Below are 23,754 nucleotides of genomic sequence, written 5' to 3' on the forward strand. Positions count from 1 at the left end.
AAACTGTGTGTGGGGTTAAGGAACAAGAGCCAAGACAGAATGCCACCCAGACAGACCGTAGGAGAAGAATTGGAAAGAAAGCCCACGTGGCTGTGGGACAGGAGTCAGGAAAGTAAATCTGAGCCCTAGGCAGGGACTTTGTCAAAACACTGGCTAAGGAATTGGGTTCCTTGCTCCTTGAGAGAGCTGAGGTGGGGTTGTCAGAGGGACATGACATGGTCTGATTACACATTTACCATCTGTCTCATTGTTTGTGAATTTATTTGTTAGTTGCTCAGATACCCGTGTAACTTGCTTACACAATTCTGGGTATTTTACATCCTTATTGTGCTTAATCATACTCCTCCATCCTTAGTTTATTAATTATAACTGCACTGAAATAAAAACCTTTCAAAAATCCTTCTTATGGACATTGGGATTTGGCCTGGTCCTAGGTCATAGTAAAACTAGTATTGAAAGATTTTGCCTTTCAAATGAATGAGGCATGCTTAATTTTGTATGAACCACCCTAATATTTTTTTCTGCTATCTTTTGCCTGTACAAAATACAGTCCTTGAGCCCATGAGATGCCTCAATAGATAATGGTGCTTGTCACCAATCCTGAAGACCTGAGTTCAATGCTCAGAACCAGCATTATAGAAGGAGAGAACCAACTACCCATAGTTGTCATCTGACCACATGTGTCCCCTGGTATGCTCATGCACTGCCTGACACACGCAAAAAAATATTTAAATGAAATGTTTAAAAATTAGAAAAATTGCTGGGTGGTGGTGGCAGTGGCGCACGCCTGTAATCCCAGCACTTGGGAGACAGAGGCAGGTAGATCTCTGTGAGTTTGAGGCTAGCCTGGTCTACAGAGCTAGTCCAGGACAGGCTCCAAAGCTACAGAGAAACCTTGTCTCAAAAAACCAAAAAAAAAAAAAAAAAAAAAAAAAAAAAAAAAAAAATTAGAAAAATTCTGCTCTTATTCCAAAGAAAATTACTAGATGCAGAGATTGGTAGTAAATGGCTAATGAGGAGACCAGAGAGAAATAATACGATTTTTGGCTATAGAACTTGAATATTCCCTCCCTCCACAGTCTCCCGGCAGGATCTTCACAGTGTGGATTCTACAGGGAACTACAGCTCAAACTTTAGTAATTCAGAAGGACTCAAGTATTCTTCTCAAGCATGTAGAGACAGAAAATACAAGGATTTTAAGCTACCAGCAAGGTGCTTACTCCATGGTAGAACTCACATAGTTACTCAGTTGAATTTCAGAATGGGGAGAAGATTTCCATTGGGAACCTGGAAAGCTATTAACTGCAACTATCTGTTCCCTTCATTTTATGAGCAAGTAGGCCACAGGACACCCTGTGAGATGGCTCAGTGACAGTGAGCATGTGTCAAGAAGGGCGCCAACTACATGAGACAGTGAATGCCCAAGTACATGACCCTTCCTCAATAGAACTCTAAAGGGACAGAATGATTGGTACCATGTTAAAAAGTAAGACAATTGTGTCTCATGTTGGGTTTGTATGTCCTGAAGTTGTCTTGTAATAAAGAAATAAGATGTTTAAAATGTCCATGAAAATAATTGTTTGGCCACCACTTTGTAGCATTAGATTTCTGATGTCTTCTCAGTACAGGGGCTGCTAGTGTGAATACTGCAGGGAATGAGGCCTGATGATGCTGAGCTCATGGAGGCTTCATGAAAGCCATTACTATCTTTAAGACTGGTAACAAGGCACACTTTCCTCTCTGAGAGGAGTCATGGAATCTTCTGACTAGAAGTAGAGTTAATGAAGTACTAGTCAGGCTTATTTATATTTTTATGGTTTACCAATTAAAAAACAAATGTTGATATCCAGATGTTGGAAATGAAGACAGGTAACATTCATAATAAATAGACTTAAAAGTAGCTACCTTAGGGGTTCCATGAGGATTTGCTGCTTGTGGATAAACATCCCATTGTCTCCTTCATAGCAGATTCTCCAAGGAGCTGAGCAAACATCATTGCTATTTTATGTAGGATGAAATTTAGGCACAGAGGCGCTCTGTGAATGCAAAGTTTCGATAAGTACCAAGTGCTTTTCTAGGTATCTCTGGACAGCCCTCAGGAAGATGTGGTCTCAGACACCATGTGCAGCAGTATTCTGGCTCAGGACATCTTGCTAGTGATTAAGATAGTCGAGATTCAGGGACTAACCACTGAATCTACTGGGCAGAAACAATTCTGTGTCCACTGGGAGGCAAGTGCATCCTTGTCATTAGAAGGCTGGTCTCTGCTTAGAGTTCTACCAGAGAACACACTCTTGTCTCTGCCTTCAGTTTTCTCTGTTTGCTGCCTTATCTGTCTCATGATCAGAAGTGAGATTGCTGGCTGAATGTGAGGAAGGACTGGGAAAAAAGAGGGTGTTTGGAAGGACAGGGGTCCCTACCAGAGAGGCCTGTGTGATTCATAGTTACAGTGAATCCATGCCCCATACAGTGTGCTGAGTGCCACAGCAAACCAGTGTCTTCTTGTCCTTCAGGTCAACACCATGATGCATCCTCAAGTCTTCATTTCAGGTCTCATACTGCTTCTCCCAGGTAAGTGAGTAGGTGAGCTGGGAGATGTATAGGAGGCTAGAGCTGGCAGAAGAGATGACATTCCTTGGGCCTTTTTGATTATGGCTTAGGTCATGAGCAGAGAACCAGGATAAAGTGTAGCTCCAAAGAACTTTCTTAACCTTTATGAATTTCAAAACTTATGGCTAAATAAACATGATCCCCAAGAACATGTCAGGCAAGAGTGAGAACACGTGCATTCATATGATACACAAGTAAGGGTGAGCGCATGTGCAAGTATATGTTAGTCAACTGTTAACAAAAAAATCAGAACTAGAGCTTTCCATGCAGGGTAAAAGAAGGAATAACATCTTAGAGATTATCTTAGAGACAGGGTCTAAGTTAGTCCAAGCTGGCCCCCATAGTCATAGCTAGCTGAGGATCATCTCAAACTTTTGATCCTCCTGCCACTAGGTCTGAGATTCTCCTAAAAGTTGAGATCACTGGTGAGAAATAAAATATATTCCTGTGACTTAATTAAAATAGCATGTGTTTTAATTGTGATCCTATAAAAGGTATTTGGCAAAATCAAGAAATGAATATTCTAGAAAGAAATATAATACTTATTTTATAAATTACAAATGTACTTTCTAGATCATGTCTCAAACTCACAGCCTAGGCTGCATTTAGGGGATTGTTTAGGGAATCTCAAAGTTCATTGTTTTGTGCTTTTGTTTGTTTATTTGTTTGTTCCCAGTGCTGGGATCCAACACAGGGGCTAGCATGGACTAGCCAAGCACTGTATCACTGAGCTCCATCCTCAGCCCTGAGAGTTCCTTTAAAGGCCACTGAGGAAGCTGTTGGTATTAGAAATTTTATTCCATCATTCACAAAAGATTTATATTAAATTATTTTAGTTTTAAATTGCATCATTACGTTATTGGTTACATATTTTCTGACTATGTGGTCTTACTTTGCTAGTGGGTCTTGCTCAAGTTCTGGAATGTCAACATTCCATAAGAAAAGACTTCTGTTTAGTGTTTTTTGTTGGTTTACTTGGTGTTACTTTTTGTTTGTTTGGTTTTTTTTTTTTTTTTGGTACCTAAAGTACTAATCTTAAAGTTCCGAATAAGCCTCAAGCCCTCATGATGGTTTTTGAAAGCCCTGCCTGGCTCTGCTCTTTGATTAGGAAAGGTGGGAAGAGTTAGTGATTTTGTTGTTATAGCACTGTGGAGGAGAAGGAGGAGGAGGGATGGTTTGAGACAGGGTCTCTAAATCCTAGGCCTGTCTTCCATACTCAACCTCCTAAGTTCCGGGTATACTAGTGAATTCTGGGTATGCAAGTGAATTCTGGGTATACAAGTGAGTTCTGGATATACAAGTGAGTTCTGGATAAACAAGTGAGCTCTGGATAAACAAATGAGTTCTGGGTATACAATGGAGTTCCTGGTATACAAGTGAGTTCTGGGTTTACAAGGGAGTTCTGGGTTTACAAGGGAGTTCTGGGTTTACAAACGTTACTTATGTGCCCAGCTTCTGAAATAAAGTTTTAAATGTTTAATAATGAAACATTTGAGCTGGTCTCAGTTGCCCTTGCTAACTACCCAGCACTCAGGAGGCTGAAATGGAAGGATTGTCATTTTAAGCCAGTATGAGTCATATAGCAAGACCCTGTGTCCAAAAGAAATATGCACACTGAAAAAGAAAAAAGAAATGAAAAGTAGCTGTGTGAATATCCTACCACAGAATTAGTTCTCTTGTTCACAAATGTATTCACTAAGTAATCACACTGAGAAAATATATGCTAAGAGAAAACTGTTTACACTCTTCAAATCTGAGCTATAAAACTGGACATTTAACATTAGGTTTGGGGAGGTAGAGTCAGTGGAGCTCTGGGAGTTTTAAATCAGCCTGGTTTATGCAGCAAGTTCCAGCCCAGCCAAGGCTACAGAGTGAGACACTGGCTCAGAAAACCAAATGATAACAACGAACATTAAGCTGGCTGTCCCCTTTCATGCCTTCCCCACAAAAAAGCCCCAAACCAAAACAATAAAACACACAAACAAAACAATAAATAAAGAAGGGCTGAAGCTGGGGTTCCACTTAAGTCCCCCCTCCCCATATTTTTCTGAAATACAACAACAAAAGCAACAATATTTTAGGAAAATGTTGGTACTAATTCTACATTTCTTCCCTCCTCGCTTTTTTCAATCACAGGTGCTGTAAGTTCTCACAGAGTAGTGAAGGGGGTGGTTGGTGACCCTGTGACACTGCCATGTACTTACTCAACATCCCGAGGAATCACTACCACTTGTTGGGGTCGAGGAGCATGCTCAGCTTTTAACTGTGTAAACATGATCATCGAGACCAATGGATACCGTGTCACCTATCAGTGGAGCAGCCGATACCAGCTCAAGGGGCGTATTTCGGGAGGAATCGTGTCCTTGACAATAGAGAATGCTGTTCAGAGTGACAGTGGTGTGTACTGCTGTCGAGTGAAGATCCCTGGATGGTTCAATGATCAGATATCCACCTTTTCCTTGGAAGTTAAACCAGGTAAGCATTCTTTCTTTCCTTTGTTTATTTCTTGCAAGTAAATCAAGTCCTCTGTTTGCTAATAATTTGTTGTTTTCCTAGAACATGGAAACAGAAAGTTCTTAGAAATATGTTTGAGTGAACACTTGCTTTTGAGTTGTTTAAAGACTTAATCTCCTCTATCTCAGGCTGTCCTCTCCAGATCCTCCTGTCTCTAACTCCAGTGTTGAGAATACAGGCATGTGCCACTAAACCCAGCCTTAAATATTCTCTTTTGAAGCACAGGACGACTTTATTTGCTTAGATGAAGTCCTAAGATCATTCTTAATTCAAGGCCATGAGCTAAGTCCGGATCCAGGTCCTAACTATACTTGGGACAGGCCTCTTGGTCCATGAAACCGCATCCACTTTCCATCCTGAAACACAGTGGGGAGCTTTATATTAAACTTTATTTAAGCTGGAAGTGTGTGACTTTAAGAGCTGTCTCTTTTCTGTGGGTCTATCTTAGAATGTTGAATCCCCATCCTCAACACTATAAAGCCACTCCAGCTCTAACCTGAAAAGCAGACAGGGCAGGGGGCTGCTGCTCTGTGAGCTGATTTCAACAATGGTCAGCTGACCTTGCTGAGCACAGGCCACATCATAGGTGGAGAGTTCTGCTCCCTGTCTGCCCTGCCTTGGGCCCTTGAAATAGGTCTCACATCTTGTCACACAATTTGTTCCCTGCACACTGGAAATGTCCATATAGAAGAGGGTTCCCTCCAACACCTGTTACCTGTCACTCAGCAGTGTAGTAACAGATGAGCAGCAGCTGCTAGTCCATAAATGACCCTGACACACAATTCCCTCCAATCAGCTTTATTAGAATGAGGAGGCCCCAAGGCTGAGATCAGACCTTCAGCTGGGAGGGAGAGCATTAGAAAGAAACAAGACCATCTATGAGGTTCATCCCTTGATGGGGTGTGAAGAGGCTTCCGAGGAAGGAGGGGCTTCTCTTTACAACCTGGAGAGGAGTTTCATTAAGAGCAGAAATGTGAGAGGGAGAGAGGGAGGACTAGAGAGAGATGGCTGCCATGACTGGAATGGCAGGACTACAGAGGATCCTCTTCAGAGAGCAGCCTGCAGAATAATCCTCTCAGCCTTCCCCCTGAGCAGTCTCAGGCTGGTCGCCATAGCAAATGGTGGAGGTGTTAGGTGCTAGGTCTCAGAATGAAGGCTAACTAAGGTGTTTGTTAACATATCAAAGGAGACACTGGCTGCCCTTCTCTCAGCAAGGCCAGTACCTGAAACACCCGCCCCCTTCATAATTTCTCCAGTTTTGGGACTGGGCTGGGTTGCCCCTCCCCGAGCTGTTCTTCCCTATATAAGCCTGCCATTTTGGCTAGACAGGCCCCTTTGGGTTTTTTACCTCTTGGCCCCCACTCTTGGCTCCTAGCTTTCCCCTCCTCTCACATGGGGAGTTCAGTTTGCTGGTCATGTTCACTCTGGACCCTTCTGGATGCCTCTGTCTGTTTTCTCCCTCATATCTACTATAAATCATCTTCTCCATCTTCCTTTTATTTCTTTTTCTCATTCAGAAAGGAAGTTTCCCATCATGTGATTTAGTTCACTATAATATAAATGACAGAGTGTGTGGTGCAGCCAGATGTTAGTTAGGTCCATAAATCAGGGGCTGCTGTTAGGAGACATAGCAGCTAACTCTTAACTGTGTCAGAGAGCAGCAGGGAGGTGGGCTTGACCTAGTCAGACTGTGGGAGCTGGGGATTTTGTTTACAGGTGTAAACCAGTGTTTTATCAGTATGAAGCTCTCTCTCTCTCTCTCTCTCTCCCTCCCTTCCTCCTTCCCTGCCTTCCTTTTTTCTTTCCTTCCTTTCTTACTTTCCTTCTCTTTTGTTTTTTGTCTTTGTAGCTCTGGCTGTCTTTAAGCTTGGTCTTAGACTAGGCCGGCCTTGAACTCAAAGAGATCAGATCCTCCTGCCTCTGCCTCCAGAGTGCTGGAATTAAAGGAGTGTTCCACAAGCACCAGGTTTTACATTTCCTTCTTGAGTCAGATATCATGATATTCTTGCATTAACTAAAAGTGTAGGTTCATGAGGACTTCCTGGCTTCTGATGCTGTTCCTAATCTCTTTTTACTTAAGGGTTTGCACAGACATTAGAAATGAAGGTAGGTTTAATAGAAATAATCTGTCTTCATATTTTTAAGGCTTGTTTTATTTTAATGACTTATCCACCTGAGGCCACAGGCATCCCACTATGTACAGATATGAGGGAAGCTTTATTTCTTGGTCTCTTACTCCTTGGACAGAGTCTTGATGATCTCCTCCTTCTTGGCTTGGAGACGCTCCTCCCGGCCCTTTCGGGCTTCCTTGGTCTTAGACCTGTGAGCCTCAGACTGGTCGGCCAGGAGCTTCTTGCAGGCCTTGTCTGCCTTCAGCTTGTGTATATGTTCCATGAGAATCTGCTTTTTTTTTTTTTTTTTTTAAAGACATTCCCCTTGACCTTCAAATACAGGCTGTGATATACATGGCGGTCAATCTTCTTGGATTCACTGTTATCTCCTGAGAAGTCTGTGCAGGATCGGCATCCTTCTCATCCAGGTCACTTTCTCAGGCATTTGAGCGTTGGCAGTACCCTTCTGCTTCCCTATGCCCATATGCCTGATCTTCCAATGAGCAAAAGTGTTTTTCTGGTATTAAGGACAGCCACAGGCATCTAGATGATCAGCCCACCCTTGATCAGCTTTCAGATCTGCTGACTAGAGTTGGCATTGGCAATTTCATTGGTCTCATTGGGTTCCAACCAGACCTTCTTTTTACCACAGCGGAGGACGCTAGAGGCAAGCCTCCTCTGTAGCCTGAGCCTACTCATGGCTGCCTGGCCTCCGTATTTTTAAATTAAGAACATTATTCTTTACCCTCTCAACTTATAGACTCTGTTATTCATTCATCCATTTACTTACTTTTATGTTGAATTTGATTTTTAAAACTGCATTTCTTATTGTGTGGCTGTGTGTGAATGATGTGTATGTGGTGGGTTTGCATACCACCTCACAGGGAACATATGTCTGCTGACACACACATGTCTGAGTGCCAGGCTGACTGTTAGGCTTCAGTGCCACTTTGCCTTAGCTCCTGCACACCAAGTCCACCAGTAGCTGCTTGGATGCTTACAGTATTTTGGATGCTATTGATTTGTGATTTGCAGGTTGAACCTGACTAATCCCAAAATACCTAGCCTTTGTGATTCAAAATCTGGAACCTTTTAAGCACAGACTTGATAATACACTTGGAAAATCCAATACCATGAAATTATCATGTACAGAATTATCAAAAGTTTATAAACTTTCTTTAAAGTTGTATATGTAAAGTGCAGGCAAGTGAATGCTACATCAATCCATGTTGATACTTGAGCCTGACCCATAAGATATTTTTTATATGCAAATATTCCAAATTGTTAAGAAACATTCAAATTCTGAAACCAAACATTTTTGGATAAGGGATATTGACCTTGTCTCTTTTTGGTTGGAAGAAACCATAGAAGACAATGTCTGCTCTCTACCCCAATGTGCAAATCCCATATGCATTGCAACTTGTGTGGGATCTGCATGCTAAAATGCGGAGCTGTACGTTGTGTCCTCTCAAGACTGACTGAAGTGAACATGCTGAGCATGGAAGCTGTGGGTGAAGTCAGCCACCACCGAGAGCAGTTCCAGCTCCCATACCCTCTCAGTCTCTCAGAGATGCTTAGAGATCTGAGGATCTGACACCTGTCATTTATACAGTGTATCCTTGGAACATGGGCTCTGTGCTCAGCACCATGTTGTCAGTGCAGCTAGTCAATGACAAAAAAACAGAAGTTCAGGAGAGGAGCCTCTCAGGGTTCAGTTTCTCATGGGTGCATAGCAGAAGTTGTTGTCTCTTCTTGTTGACTGATCCTTGTTTCATCTTGATTTCCAAATCCAGCAATTCCCACAACTACTAGAAGACCCACAACCACAACAAGACCCACAACTACAACAAGACCCACAACTACAACTAGACCCACAACTACAACTAGACCCACAACTACAAGACCCACAACTACAAGACCCACAACTACAAGACCCACAACTACAACTAGACCGACAACTACAAGACCCACAACTACAAGAAGACCCACAACTACAGCAAGACCCACAACTACAGCAAGACCCACAACTACTACTAGACCCACAACTACAAGACCCACAACTACAAGACCCATAACTACAAGACCCATAACTACAACTAGACCGACAAGTCCAAGACCGACAACTACAAGAAGACCCACAACTACAGCAAGACCCACAACTACAGGAAGACCCACAACTGCAGGAAGACCCACAACTATTGCAACAAGACCCACCCATGTACCCACATTACCCCAAATCTCCACCTCTACTTATCCAACACCAACACACACACAGTCTCACACACCAGGTACAAAGCAATGTGGTTCATGACCCAGAGTCCTTCTCATGAGAATTGGTAGGACACAGACACTGAGTCAAGTCAGAAGCATAATATAGGTAAAAAGTTGTTAGCTGGGCCAACAACAGCTTCACAAAGTCTGTAATTTCCCAGTCATAAGTTATATTCACCCTCTGCTGTGCAAGAGTTTGTAGATGGAGGACACCTGTCTCTCCATATCAGCTTTCCTTAGGGATTCACTACTGTAGTGATATATTGTGTCCCAAATATATTGCGCACCCTAATAAAGCTTATCTGAGAGATCAGAAAAGCTGAAAAAAGCAAGTCATGTTGTTACCACTTGATAATCCTTAGCCAAAGAGATCTACTTCCCTTCTGAAAAGGGAAGCATTTAGAGGACTCCCAGAGAGGCAAGTGCTCAGCTCTGCAGGTCAAGTGAGCTATGGGTGCAAACAATGTAGGGACTCCAGAAGAAAATGGAAACACAGGCTGCACTAGAGTGTTCCATGTGGAAGCCTTTGGTGAGCAATGGAAGATGAGTCAGAAAACACAGGAAGTCACTGTTAGTACAGGAATGGGTGGAGGACAGGAGACCTTGTCCCAGTCTGTCACTCAACCAACAATTGATCAACCTCGAGAGAGAAAGAGAGATAGAGATAGATAAATTGATAGATGATAGATGAGAGAGAGAGAGAGAGAGAGAGAGAGAGAGAGAGAGAGAGAGAGAGAGAGGAATTTCACCACACAAGGCAGTCTGAAGTGTAGGACTCATCCCCAGGGTGATCCTGCTACCTTGAGAAGAACTCACTCATGAAATGGTCTGTCTATTCCGTGTTGTTCAGTGAGCTCATCACCATGGAAAGACATGCGAATGATCTGGGGCTTGACTAAGGCCTACAGTGAAGAGGGTATTGAGAAACTTCCAGGTCCATTTCCTAGAAGGTCAAATGACCCTTGTCTTGATAAATTGTGATCTTAACTGAGTGTTCGATCCTCCATGTGTTGATATTGACTGTATGTGTCAGAGGAGTTCAGGAGTCTAGAATGGAAAGTGTGAAATAGTTCTGAATCCTGATAAAGCTGTCCAGAATATTAGGACACAGATCACTTGCTCAGACAGTGCCCATCTTTGGATACATTTCTCAGAGGAGACAGCTGAGGCAGAAATGGGTAGGAAGGAGCCATTCCTGCTTAGAGGCCGGGGAGGCACTGGGGAAGGTGGCAGTGAGTTTTGTTTCTATTTCCTTGGTGGGCAAACTCCAAAGCTGAAACAGTTCTTGCGTTGTTCTCATTCCAGAACCCACTACGATTTATCCACATCTGACAACAGCTGAGGTGACAGAAACCACATCCTATCGTCTTGCAGGTAACTAAGTTCTCCTCCCTTATCCCCTTGGAAGGTCCAGATCTTGATGAAGCTGGTGAGGAATAGGCACCCTCTGCAACATTACAGATCTCACATTGTCAGTGGTGGCAGGGACAGAGACACAGCTCCATTCTGCCTCCCCACAGCATCCTCAGTTGGTCCCTTCCCCCATAAGCTCCTCCATTCAGGCCAAACGAAGCTGTGTGGCTTCTCATAAGAAAAGAATGTCAGGGGCAGTCAATGTGATGGAGTGATGAAGATATTTAACTCAGGTCCTAAGCACCAGGTCATTACAAAGAGAGATGCTTAGGAAAGGAATAGGACACATTGAAGCACATTATGGACTTCTCCATGCAGATTACTTAGGTTTCTTTACCTGAGCATATATGTGATGTGGTGGCTCTCAAGTCAAATCTCTGGAGGTTTCTAGGAAATGCACCATCCCTCCTGTTGCTGTTGATTCTAAACAATGCTCCAAGATCTACAACAAATTCATAGTTAAATAATATTCTTCCATAAACAATATTGTGATTTGGATTTTGGAGGGAGATTGGTGAAATTATTAAGGCCACTCCACTTAGTTAAAAGGATGGTTTATTTTGTGGGGTAACTTACAAATGAAGGGATAGATTGCAGGGTCTGGGAAAGGTATGGTGCAGTCTGGTGGTGTTCTCTGGAGAACTCTGCTCAGTCTACCTCCAGTGTCCAGAGTCCTGGAACCAAGAGAAGCCTCTCCTCTCCATCCTGGGTCTTCAGCGTCCTCCTTCAGCCGCTCCTTGTAGGCGTGACCATTACCGAAGCCTCAATGGGGGTTGGAACTTCCAAGCCAGGGCTGGAATGGCTATCCACTACAGAGGGATATTTGCTTATATCAAAGAATAGGATTGAAAGGCTAGAAACATGAGTGTCTACATCATTTGACCCTCAACAAATGTGACTTGCTTGTTGCTTATGCCAGCTTTGTTTGCAATGTCTATGAACAGCATTGATTGTCTCAGTAGGAAATTCTGTCCTTAATTAGTGTTTTCCTGAAGCTTCTCAACTTTGTCAATAGAATAAGCAATACAGCCACCCTCCTGTTCATCCTGGAACAATGAGCTATTTTCTTCCCCCGTGCCTCAGACTTCCCTTCTGTGACTTATTGATTACTCCTGCCTTTCTATCCTGTTTCTGTCTTGACTAACAGTTGTGTGACTTATAGACATAACCACTCTCTTGAATCTGTTCCATTATTTTTTTTTCTGTTCCATTACTTATTCAATGGACATAATGCCACTTGATTTTAAAAATGTAAATCAGTTTATTGTAATCAATCTTACAGACCATTGTGGTTGTGAAATGTGATGAGGGGCTTGGGTCATATCTGCAAAGGGGGTAAACAATGGATACAATAACAGCTACACAATTAGGCATAGTGCCTGGAGGATTGGCAGCAAGTAGCTGTAGATGGATTTTCCTTGGGGCTGCCAGCTCACAAAAAATGACACGCAGACTTATTATTAGTTATGAAAGCTTGGCCTTAGCTTAGGCATGTTGCTAGCTAGTTCTTATAACTTAAATTAACCCCTATCTTTTAATCTATTTTTGTTTTTAATGTGGCTCTGTTACCTCTACTTTGTACTCCCATCCTGCTTCCTCTCAGTCTAGCTGGAAACTCTGCTTTTCTTACTCTCTGAGTCTTCTCTGTCCTGAGAAGTCCTACCTAATTTCTTCCTGCCTAGCTATTGGTCATTCAGCTCTTTATTAAACCAATCACAGTGACACGTCTTCACACAGTGTCAAGGAATATTCTGCAACTGATAGCTGCTATGACTTGGGAACATCTACATTCATGTGCCTCTTTTACAAAGCAAATGACTCAGGTTGATTCCCAAGCTCTTCACTGGGCTTGGTTCTTTGGGACTTAAAGCAGTGAACCAGGCTCCCTGGTGTCTAAATAACCTTCACTTATACTTTCTCCATTATAGCAGAGTCTCCTCTTTTGCCTTGTCAATCTTAGTTCACATGGGAAATCTGAGGTTGCACTGTGGTCTGAATGTTCATGTCCCCATAAATTCCTTTGGTAATGTTTAATCCTCAATACAGTAGATTAAGCACTGAGGTCATCAGGAAGGTGATTAGGTTATAGAAATAAGAAGTTTGTGCACAGTGTTAGATCCTTTGTAAGAGGGCTGATGGGGCTGGTTTTCCCTTTCCTTCACTTGGAGACACACAAAAAGTATCATCTATGAACAAAGGAGCCTCAGCAGCTAACCAGTCAGCTTGTGTCTGGATCTGGGACTTCCTAGCCTTTAGAACTATGACCAGTGCATTTCTTTTGTTTCTAATTTACTCACTCTAAGTAATTTTGTTAGAGCAACCTGAATGGACCAAGGTGGGTTGAGCATACCCATGGCAGCACCAAAATAGGCTTACAGCACTGAGACCCTCATTCTCACTCACTCAGACCCCACTCTCCACACTCTGGTTGGGTCCTATATTACTTCTTATCCTTAAAACTATAGTGGCATGTGTTGCTTAATCAACTATGGTGATGCTGAACTCTGCCATCTTTCTCAGCCAGCTATCAATCTATGCTATCAATCATGGTAAGTTGAGACTGCCACATGCTGGCCTCTGTGGTTTAGAGCTGGCTCCTGTGGCCTCGAGGCTCATCCAAACAAGGATGGGCCTTGCAGGACTCTGAGTGAATGTCTGTGCATGAGCGTGCATGTCTGTGTGTGTAAGACTCAATATTCTCAGGAGCTGCTTATCTGTGTTTTTCTCATCCCCATGTGGCCTACTTTTCCTAGGCTTTCCTGGACATTAATTTAAAGTCATATGCAGTGAACCCACAGAGTCAGGAGCGATTCGATAATTGTGACCTTTGGATGTTGAGAGGGAAATCCTTAGTGTGAACTATTTCCAGGTAGAAAAACAAAAAGAAAACAGATACAAACACGAGGCAGCAGGAGCCGCTGTCTGCCACTGTCCTCATCTGTGAAGAAGAAGGAAGGAGGGGGTTCAGTGTATGTAATGCCATGTCACCTAACCCTGGTCAGAGGGAAGCTTTCCAGAGCAGAGCAGGGACTGCAGCACCCGTGTCCCTGGTCTACTTGAGACTTCTGGCAGTTCGGTCTTGTAACTTGAGGCTCCTGGGCTTATGTCATCCATTCCTTGATGAACATTTTGCAAAAGCAAGAAATGTTTAGACTCAAAAGGATTTGGATGTCACATGGCCCACTACCTGCCTTTGATAGCTGTGCCTGCCAGGAATCTTACAATCCATCCCATTTCATTATTTCATGGCAATTTATGTCAAGGCTAGATTGGGGAAACTCTTTAATTCCTCTTTGGAGACACACACCTTCCAATTTATTCCCCAATTCTAGGTAGACTTCTTTTGACAAGTTGTTGAATGTTCCTCATTAGATAAACGGTATGCTATTTCTAAAGTGAATTCCACAGTATTCACCCTCTTGCTCCCTGTTCCTTCCATCACATAACTATAATAACATCACCAGGGTTTTCAACAGTGTTGAGTGCTCATGCATGTATTCCTCAGTACTTATGGGCAGGACCTTGATGATGAAGGTCACTTTGCTAATGAATATGGTCATCATTGAATTCAAATTTGGTCTGATTCTGCTTTACCTTACTGAATCACTTTCTCCTATTCCTGGAAGGTTTTACTTAAGGGGTTAAGTCACAAACAGAGCCTAGACTGTAGATGTTGCCTTAACCTGGTGATTGCCTTTGGCTCATGTAAGGGCTTTCACAGAGAGTAAAATGTAAACATAGTAATGTGAGAATGAGGAAGACTATGAGTCATTTATCTTTATTCTGCTGGGCAATGCCAGTTTTAGCAGTAGTTGGGGACTCCCATAGACCTTTAGTATTTGCACTCCTTGTGTGGGCACTGTGAATATCTTGCCTGCTGAGATGTCTGTCATTTGCTATAATTAGATGTATAGAGTAGTCTCTGATGTTCACTGCTTCATCTGTAAAATGCACTGAAGGGGCTCCTTGTCAGGAGGTCACAACCCATATATATATGCCAGATATTGGCAAAAAGAGGATGCTGTGTTTCATTCATAGACACATGGAAACAACGAAAACAATAGATCACTTCTTATAAAATAGACATTCTAATTGTACTTCAAATATCTAAATGTTCAAATCTTGCTGTTCAGTGAATATCTTACCAAATTCAATTCTAACACTCACACATTATAAGATGTGGGTAATATTTGCAGATGTAGAATAACATCTAAATATTTGTAATTATAATTAATTTTCCCTCTTGTTGAGCAGATTGGAATTACACTGTGACATCCTCAGATGACTTTTGCAGTAATTACACTGTAAGTATATTCCTCCCCAATTTATTAGCCATAGTCACTTGAATGTCTTCTGGGAAACAATTTGTACTTAAAGACTGTCTGTAAAATTAGTTCACAGATATTTACATCAAAAAAGAAGAAAAAGAAAAGAAAAAGAGTCAGATATAGTGGTATATTCCTTATTCTTAGGACTCAGGAACTTAATACAAACATCAGAAGGTTGAGGCCAGCCTGGACCATTAGGCCACTTGTGACCATTCTCTTTGGAGCCCACTGGTGATATTTTTCCACACACAAACCTCCACACAAGGTATTAATGTCTTAGATATTATTAAATTTGCATGACTTTTCCTAGATTTTCTGTGTACTCAGCATGAGAAAAATCTAAGGCCCTCTGCTTCCAGGATTCTTACCAGAGTTCTATCCTACAAATAGCAGAGGGAAATCATCAATAGGATTTTTCTCTTTTGGCTCCAGGAAGAAGCAAAGTTTGTCTTAGTTTGTGTAAATAGTGTATGAAAAATGGTGGTTGAAATAAGAAAGGAGCCAGATGGGGGGTTGTGAGGATTATTTGGCTGTTGGAAGCAGTGGAACACTTGTTAGCACGTACAAGGCCTTGGTTTGGAATGCCCAAAAGTACCCAGCATCATGAAAACCCTCAAGACAAGGTGGAGATCTATATAGGGCCAAATAACCTAAGGCTTTTGTGCCTATTGACAGTCAGAACATAACAAGTAAAAGCTGAGTGTAAATTTCTTTTGTTTGTTTTTTGAGACAGAGTCTCATGTAATCCAGTTGTCCTTGAACTCACTGCAGAGCTGAGGATGACCTTGAACTCCTGACCTTTCTGCCTCTGTCTTTCAAGAACTGAAATTAGGCATGGATGTAACTGATCCCCTTCCTTGAGAAATAATCTTATTTCATACCTCAGGACTGCCTAGAACTCACAATCTTCCTGCCTCAGCCTACTCAGTACTAGGGTTATAGGTCATTGTCATATGCCCAGGTTTACACTAAAAATGTAATGACCTAATTGACATTAGCATCCAGTGGTCTGGCAGATATGGAAAGACTCTATATATACTAGTTGGATATCAGAATCCAGTAAGTACATGTTGCTAAGGGAGCAGACTTCTGGTTCTGCATATCCAGGTTGTTCTTGCCCTCAGTTACCTGAGAGGATAAGCATTGCTGTCATTCACAATCAGGAAAATGTTATGCAGTAAATGTTCATGTGGTTACAGTAAACACACATATACTCCAAGCACTCAGGAAGGGTAGGAAGAAGGATCATAGATTCAAGAGTTCATTGTCAAATAGTGAGATTCAGGCTAGCCTAGGACCAGGAGACCCTGTTAGAATAACAAACAAACCTTATTTTCTTCTGTGTTCTCCACAGAACCCCTTTCCTCTGAACCCTACTGAACAGGTTGTTTGAGGACGCAGTGACAGCTCACAGAGCTTAACTAACTTGTCCATGGTCTCCCTGACTAGGCAGAGGAGCCAGGATTGTGACTCTAGAGACGAGGCTTGTACAGGAGCAAAGACCTGGTCTCTATTTCTCCACTTCCTTGCAGTTAAACCTATCCCATGGGCTCTGTTTAGGGTTGGTAGATGAGTGCTAAGCTATTTGAGGGGCCTCACCTGCTGCCCAGCCTGTCTCCTGCTTATTCCAGTATGTGCTGATCCCTGATCACCTGCACCAGGGCACTAGGGGCGATTCTGCATTTGTGTCTGATCACAAGGTGTTTATCAGGCTGCATCCAGGAGCAGAGTCTTCCTACTATTTTTAGAAAGTTATTAGATATAATTGTATTGTTTCCTTTTTTTCTCAACCCACTCCAAATCCTTCCATATACCCACTCCTTGTTTTCTTTCTAATTCATGGTCTCTGTTCCTTTAATTGTTAATATATAAATATATTAATATATTAACACATATATGTTATAATTATATAATGGCAATATGCAATATATTAACATACAATAAACAATTGTTAGTATATTCCTAACAACTGCACATGATATATGTTATATATTACATATATTCATATTTAATATATATATATTCCTAAAAATGTTAATATGATCTGTGAAGTCTGTATGTTATTTGTGTGTATGTTTCCACACTGACCATTTGGTATTAGATGTTTATAACAACATGGAGTCTTGAGTTGCATTTACATGAAAAGTAGGGTCTGTGATGGAAGACCAGACCAGGAGCTGAGCACACTGAGAGCAAGATAACTTAGAGATGGGTTACTCTTTTTATGGAATTTAGGGAATGTCCTACTGACTGTTAAAGCAGACATAATCACACGCATGATGTATGAACCCACATTAAGCATGAGGTTAGAATTTTGACTGAGGTATTCACCCATGTAATCACTTCAATCAACATAGAACACGTTTCCACTATCATCAAAGACGCTGAATTCACACTGTCTTGGAGTTCCACTGCCCATTACCACCTCAGATCCTTGTGTCTTCCTCATATTCCAGACTAGCCACAGAGCAGGAGAGACGAAGCTCTAGGACTTAGAGTCTAGGTTAAGGTCAAGCACGTGTTTTCTGTTCCTCTCACTTGCTGCCCCTGTGTTTACTGCTGTTTATTTATTACTACTGTTGTTTTATTTCTTGTTTCCTTAGGAATCGATCCTTTCACAGGAGCAACAGAAGAACATGACTAATGGCCTCTTTGTGGGCATCTCCATGGCTACCCTGCTGCTGCTGCTGCTTGTGTGCACCCTGGCTGTCACCAGTAAGTAATTTCACAACTGTCCCCAGGGAAGGAGAGCCAGGGTTCTCTGACTGTCTTTAAGCAAGTGCACAAGTCACTGGGGCTTTGAGTTCACATGGTTTCCATATCCCCAGATCCAAGCTACACTTTCTGGTACCTGGTGATTGCTCTGCTCAGTGATCTTGAACCATTGCTGCTATGTCTCCAAAGATTCCTACTCTGTAAAACTTGGCCTCATGTGATTCACACTGGTACTGCCATTACAAGATAGCTGAAGATGGCTCCAGGTCCTCCTGCCTCCAATAACCAAGTGGTGGCCTCGAAGGAAAAGGCTCCAGTTTGGACAATATGTTCTTTCCTAACCCTGTCTTTTGTATCTCAGTTGTTGCCATCAAGAGGGAAACATATTTTCCATAAAATAAATTACATACTATGACACAAGAGATTTTGGATAGACTTGATTAATTTTTAGGTCACTGTAAGACTTTGATGTGTTTTTCCCTTTCCTACCCATGGAATATTGCTTGTTTTCCATGATGATAATGTTGAATGTTCTGGGACATGGTTAATTGAAGAGAAAAATGAGACATTGGTGGGAAAACCCCTGCCTAATGCTGAACAGACTATATGAAGGTGGCACCCAGGCCTATATGGCCCTTCCCATGAGCTGTGCAACTGTACATAGTGTTTCTCTCTTTATAGTCCATTCCCTGAGTAAGAACTTCAGCCATGGACTTTACAAAACACCATACATGAGCCCATTCCTGACTGTTTCACAGGAAGTGGGGATTTCAGATGTTTCCCTTCATTATTTCAAAGGTGTCCATTCAAAGTGATTTTTTTTTTTTGTTTTTGTTTTTTGAGACAGGGTTTCTCTGTGTAGCTTTGTGCCTTTCCTGGAACTCACTTGGTAGCCCAGGCTGGCCTCAAACTCACAGAGATCTGCCTGGCTCTGCCTCCCGAGTGCTGGGATTAAAGGCGTGCACCCGGCAAATACAGCATTCTTTTTTTTTTTTTTTTTGAGCTGGGGATCGAACCCAGGGCCTTGCGCTTGCTAGGCAAGAGCTCTACCACTGAGCTAAATCCCACCCCTCAAAGTGATTTTTAAAGGTGGATCTAGTGCCCTGTGTTTATAATAGCAGCATTCTACAAGTGTGTGGCTAGGCTGGGCTACATATCAGAACATGTCTAAAAGGGAGAATTACATTGTAATTCCACAAATTTTGTGTTCTCTTCTTTAGTCCAAAGTTGTTTATGCTTCCCTTACTAGCTTGTTCTCTAGCAGCCCATTAGAAAAGAATACAGACATTTTGTTTGTCTCAGTGAACAATAATTTACCAAGCTCATTCTATCAAATTAGGCCTTGTGGATGAATATATCAGAAAATGAATGGAAAGAATATCCTTCCTGTGGGGTACAGGAAGGAATTACCCAAAGTTACCAGGGCATGGGTCAATCAAAAACAGATGCAATATCCTTGATTAGGAGAAAATATCCTGAGTGTTTTTTATGAGATGCTCAATTTTCCTTTCAATTTCTCTCACCACCTTCCACACCAATTTAGGGTATATCTTTATGAAAAAGAAGTCAGAGTCTCTAAGGTAAGCTGGCATGGACTGTGTTGATTCTTTTTGAACTAACAGTCTTGAGATTGTCTCTCTATGCTGTCTTTTACTACTAAATCATTCTTTACTATTAGATTCATTGGTTAGTTGGTTGATTTGAGGCATGGTCTTATTATGTGGCCAAGCTGGCCTGGAACTTGCTATGTAGCCTAGGCCAGGCTGGAACTCACAATCCTCTTGCCTCAGACTCTTTTGTTCTGGGATTACAGTGTGTTCCACAATGCTTGAACCCCATTCTGTACATTGGATCCCAAAGTAAAGTTTGGTGAGTCTTTTTCTTGTTGCCCCCATTTCTCATGGATATTTTCTGCATTCTGTATTTCCTGCATTTACAGTAGGACAGGAACAGAAGGTCCTTGGTCCTCATCTCTTATAGGTAGTCCCTGAGGCGTAAGCTTTGCTTCCTGGAGCCGGTGTTGAAGGAGTTGATTCGATCCACTCTTGTTTCCTCAGTGTTTTCTCTCACTGAGTTCCTATTCTATTAAAATCTGATGAAGTATATCACAAGGCATATAAGATAGTAGACAGGTCCTTTATGGTGCTTTTGATAAGTATGGTGGAGATGACAGGGTTAGGGGTTGGGCTGTTCCAGGAAGCCCCAAGGGAGCAGAGGATTTAGAGGAAGATCATTGCTGAGGCTGCTGGGAGTGTAACAGAACTGTGGTATGGCCAGTGTCTCCACACTCCACACCAGTCCCCTCCACTCACTACACTGGTGTCTTCCTTGCTGGCTCTTTACTGCACTTGTCCTGTTTACTGTACTTGGAAGCTCTTTCATTCTCTCCAGTGTTATCTGCCCGTGTGTACAGCCATCTAATATCTTCAATTGACTAAAGATTGTCTGTCCACAGGACTATGTCTTTCCATCTAATTCCATGTCCTTTCAGACTGCCATCCATGGACTTACCTCTATCTATGTTAAGCACAAGAGCCAAGCCATAGACTGGGCCCTGTCCAGTGTCAGGTCATTAGAAGTGCCTGACACAGATAGTTCTTATTAAGTGTCCGTCACACTTTCCCTTCACAGTAATAAATCTATAAGGTAGGAACTACTATTAGCCTCATCCTACAGATTAAAAACAGGTCCATAAATAAGAGGTCACACTACACTATCCTCAACCTCAGAAGCCTATGCTTGCAGGTCTAACTGGTAAGTCAAATAATATAAAACAAACTAATTTTTTTCTGCAAATGAAAAGGAACTATTTCTTAGACTTGGAAGAACACAACATTTTAGTCCATACTTTTTGTTCATGTTCTGGTAAGGCATTTAAAAATTATTTAATTTAAATTTTTTATCTTTGCATGTGAGGGAGAAAGAAGGGGTAGGGAGAGGCAGAGGTGGGGCAGGGACAGGGACAGAACATGGAGAGGACAGACATGAGTGTGTTCAAGTACACCTGCAGGGAGACCAGAGGAGGACAGGGAGTGTCCTTCTCTGTTCCCCACTTTGTCCTTTGAGGCAGAGTCTCCCTTGGACCTGCAGTTCACATTGTTTGTTTGCAAAGGTCCGAAAGCCCCAGTGATCCTCCTGCCTCTGTCTCCTCAGTGCTGGGTTACAGGGATGCAGGAGATGTTCTACCTGTTACCTGGGGGCCTGCATCTGAACTCTGGTTCTCCTGTTTGTAAAAGGACCATGCTTAAATGCTGAGTCATCTCTTCAGTCCCAAAAGTTACTTTTTAATCACTTAATATGAAAGAAAATACTGGAGAAAACACAACACATAAAGAAGAGGGGGAGGAGTTGGGTGAGCTGGCACACACCTGTTATCTCCACACTCAGTAAGCCAAGGCAGGAGTACTGTAAGTTAATCTGCAGCCCAGACTTCTAGCAACAGTCTGTCTAAAACTAAGTAAAGAACACCAGGTGTGGAGGCTCACACCTTAAATCCAGGTCAGCAGACAGAGGCAAGTGAGTCTCTATGAGTCCAAGAATGTCTGGTCTATGTAGGAATTTACAGGATAGCCAGTGCAACATAGTGAGACCCTGACAAAACCAAATGAATGAATGAATGAAGAAATGAATGAATGAAGAAATGAATGAATGAAGAAATGAATGAATTAATTGAACAAATAAATAAATAAGTATAAATAAATCAACGAAAAGCAAGAAAAAAGCCACAAAACTAAACTAATCACTGCATGACATACTCTGGGCATTCTCTCATGACTTTCCTCTGTCAGTTCTATCACACTGACTCAGGAGTGTCCTGATCCTCCACTGTCTCCCTACATGTGTGACTGTCCCAGGCAAAGTGGAGCTGGATTTCTCTTGTTCTGTGTAATTCTCAGCACAGGCACATTCCTTATGTAGCTGACTGGAGAAGCTCATCTTGGTTCTGTGTTTCAGTAGTAGAAATGGTCACTGTGTACAAATGATAAAACTCCACTGTGTCCTAACATCATCCATGAGTTCACCTGCTTTCCTCTCTGGTTTGCCCCTTCATGAGTTCTAAAAGCTCAAATGTCAGTCCACTGTGCCTACCCTGACTAACAGGGGCACGGGATGAGCTCTGCAAGTGATGCCCCTTCCATAGCTGTTGGGATGGGCCAGCTGTGAACACCTGCAGTGCTCTCTACAAATTCCTTTCAGTGCAATGTCTGATGTTTGTAAGAATGTGTGTCATACAGGTAATCTTGGAAACTGTGCCTCAGACCAGCAGCTACAGTGAAAAGACACTGCTTTGTTGTTTAAATGTTTTTCTACTCCATGATTAATATTAATGTTAGAGAATTTAGATGCTAAGCAGGTTTCAAGACCCTTTCTTTTTTAAATAAAAACTTCTTTGTATTATGAAGTGTGTGTGTGTGTGTGTGTGTGTGTGTGTGTGTGTGTGTGTGTGTGTTAGTGAAGTGCTGAGGTACCTGTGGAGGTCAGAGGACAGCGCTGTGGAGCTGACTCCTTCTGCCTTTTCCCTGGGTGCTGGGGATCTTACTCAGGTCACGGGCTCTCCTAACCCTTTCTAAAATGTCACCGTGCAAAGTAAATACACGAGTCATCCAGTTTTTAGCCCAGTTCCCATATGTACATCCTGATTAGGTACCTCAGTTTGAGGAGTAGATAGTTATCTATCTAGGCCTCCCACTTTTGTGTTTTATTACATTAGTATCTGAAGGACTCCAATATGAGCTACTGTTTTTAAAAATAATTTTCATTTTCTCTGATGCCTGTTAGACAAATGTTTCTATGACTTAATAGGAGGGTCCTATGTGGTGCTGGTCACTGTTAATAGTGTTTGTCAATTGTGCTCCTGGAGTCCTGAGCATACATTCTAAATGAACGCTCTGCTCAGACCTGAAAGGTGACCTCTTGATCTTTCTTCAACATCTCTCTTCTACAGCTTGGTAACATTCCAGGCCTCTACGAATGGATCTTTGCAAAACATAGCAGATGTGCAGTCCCAAGCTGAAGACAATGTCTACATCATTGAAGATAGTCCTTACCCTATGGAATGAGTCCCAGTGGCCCTCTGTGGGTCTTCTGTCTGAGATTGGAAAGACAACAACCGGATTGAACAGTGTAAACACCCTTTCCAGCTCCAGGGCTATTTTCATCCAGCAGCAGTGGAGAGGGTGACCCTCAGCTGTTTGTACTCAAACTCACTAATAACATCATCTTAACTCTCATGTTCACACTGCCTCAGTTTCTTCACTCACTGCAATGCATTATCTCAAATATGAATGCTTTTGAATTTTGTGTTTCCTTTGGTCAGCATAATCATCAGTAGTATGAGAAATAGACTCCTGCCTTCGTTATTGAAACCATTAAGAGAGAAATAGGATTGAAAAGTTAAAAAAAAAAAATAGAGCGAGTAGAGGTAGAAGGGGCATCCTGAATTTAGAAGTATTTCATGATTATGTTTTATCTATCATATTGTAATTGGAAATGTCACTTTCCCTTCCCTCCCCAAGGGGTAAAATCATGGGAACACGCAGGTTTTAATTTCCTAATAGATAAACAGAAGGAACTCTAATGTCACCATTAGAGTTGGCTGTGCTTTCTCAGTGCTCTGGAAATATGATGCATTATGATGTGGTTGATCTTAAGATACGGATGGGTGTTCCATGTCAGGAGAGGTTGCCATGGTGAGAATGGACCAGGCAGACATCAGGGGAGAAAATAGTGGACAAGGACTGAGTTCATCAGTGCTGTTTCCACTGCAGTCTGACTTGGTGCTCAGTGTCCTG

At 42.2% G+C, this 23,754-nt stretch overlaps 1 protein-coding gene and 1 pseudogene across 1 annotated transcript; one reads left to right on the forward strand and one right to left on the reverse strand.

Moving 5' to 3' along the window:
• Positions 1-2,522: 2,522 nt before the first annotated feature.
• Positions 2,523-23,022, forward strand: LOC118588640 (hepatitis A virus cellular receptor 1 homolog). Its single transcript, XM_036195212.1, has 9 exons — positions 2,523-2,571; positions 4,747-5,085; positions 6,094-6,097; positions 9,369-9,523; positions 10,812-10,880; positions 15,174-15,223; positions 17,851-17,962; positions 19,506-19,542; positions 22,908-23,022. Exons 1-9 carry the CDS (start codon positions 2,523-2,525, stop codon positions 23,020-23,022), a joined length of 930 nt encoding a protein of 309 aa, XP_036051105.1.
• On the reverse strand, positions 7,342-7,934 carry LOC118589965 (annotated as a pseudogene).
• Positions 23,023-23,754: the final 732 nt, after the last annotated feature.

Source organism: Onychomys torridus, chromosome 8, assembly GCF_903995425.1.
Source record: "Onychomys torridus chromosome 8, mOncTor1.1, whole genome shotgun sequence".
Lineage (NCBI taxonomy): Eukaryota > Metazoa > Chordata > Mammalia > Rodentia > Cricetidae > Onychomys > Onychomys torridus.

What these genes read in the sequence shown, in the direction of transcription:
- LOC118588640 (XM_036195212.1), top strand. Translation starts at nt 2,523, where the DNA reads ATGATGCATCCTCAAGTCTTCATTTCAGGTCTCATACTGCTTCTCCCA. An exon ending in TCTCATACTGCTTCTCCCAG is followed by an intron (nt 2,572 to 4,746) that starts GTAAGTGAGTAG and finishes TTTCAATCACAG; the next exon opens with GTGCTGTAAGTTCTCACAGA. An exon ending in ACTTTTGCAGTAATTACACT is followed by an intron (nt 15,224 to 17,850) that starts GTAAGTATATTC and finishes TTGTTTCCTTAG; the next exon opens with GAATCGATCCTTTCACAGGA.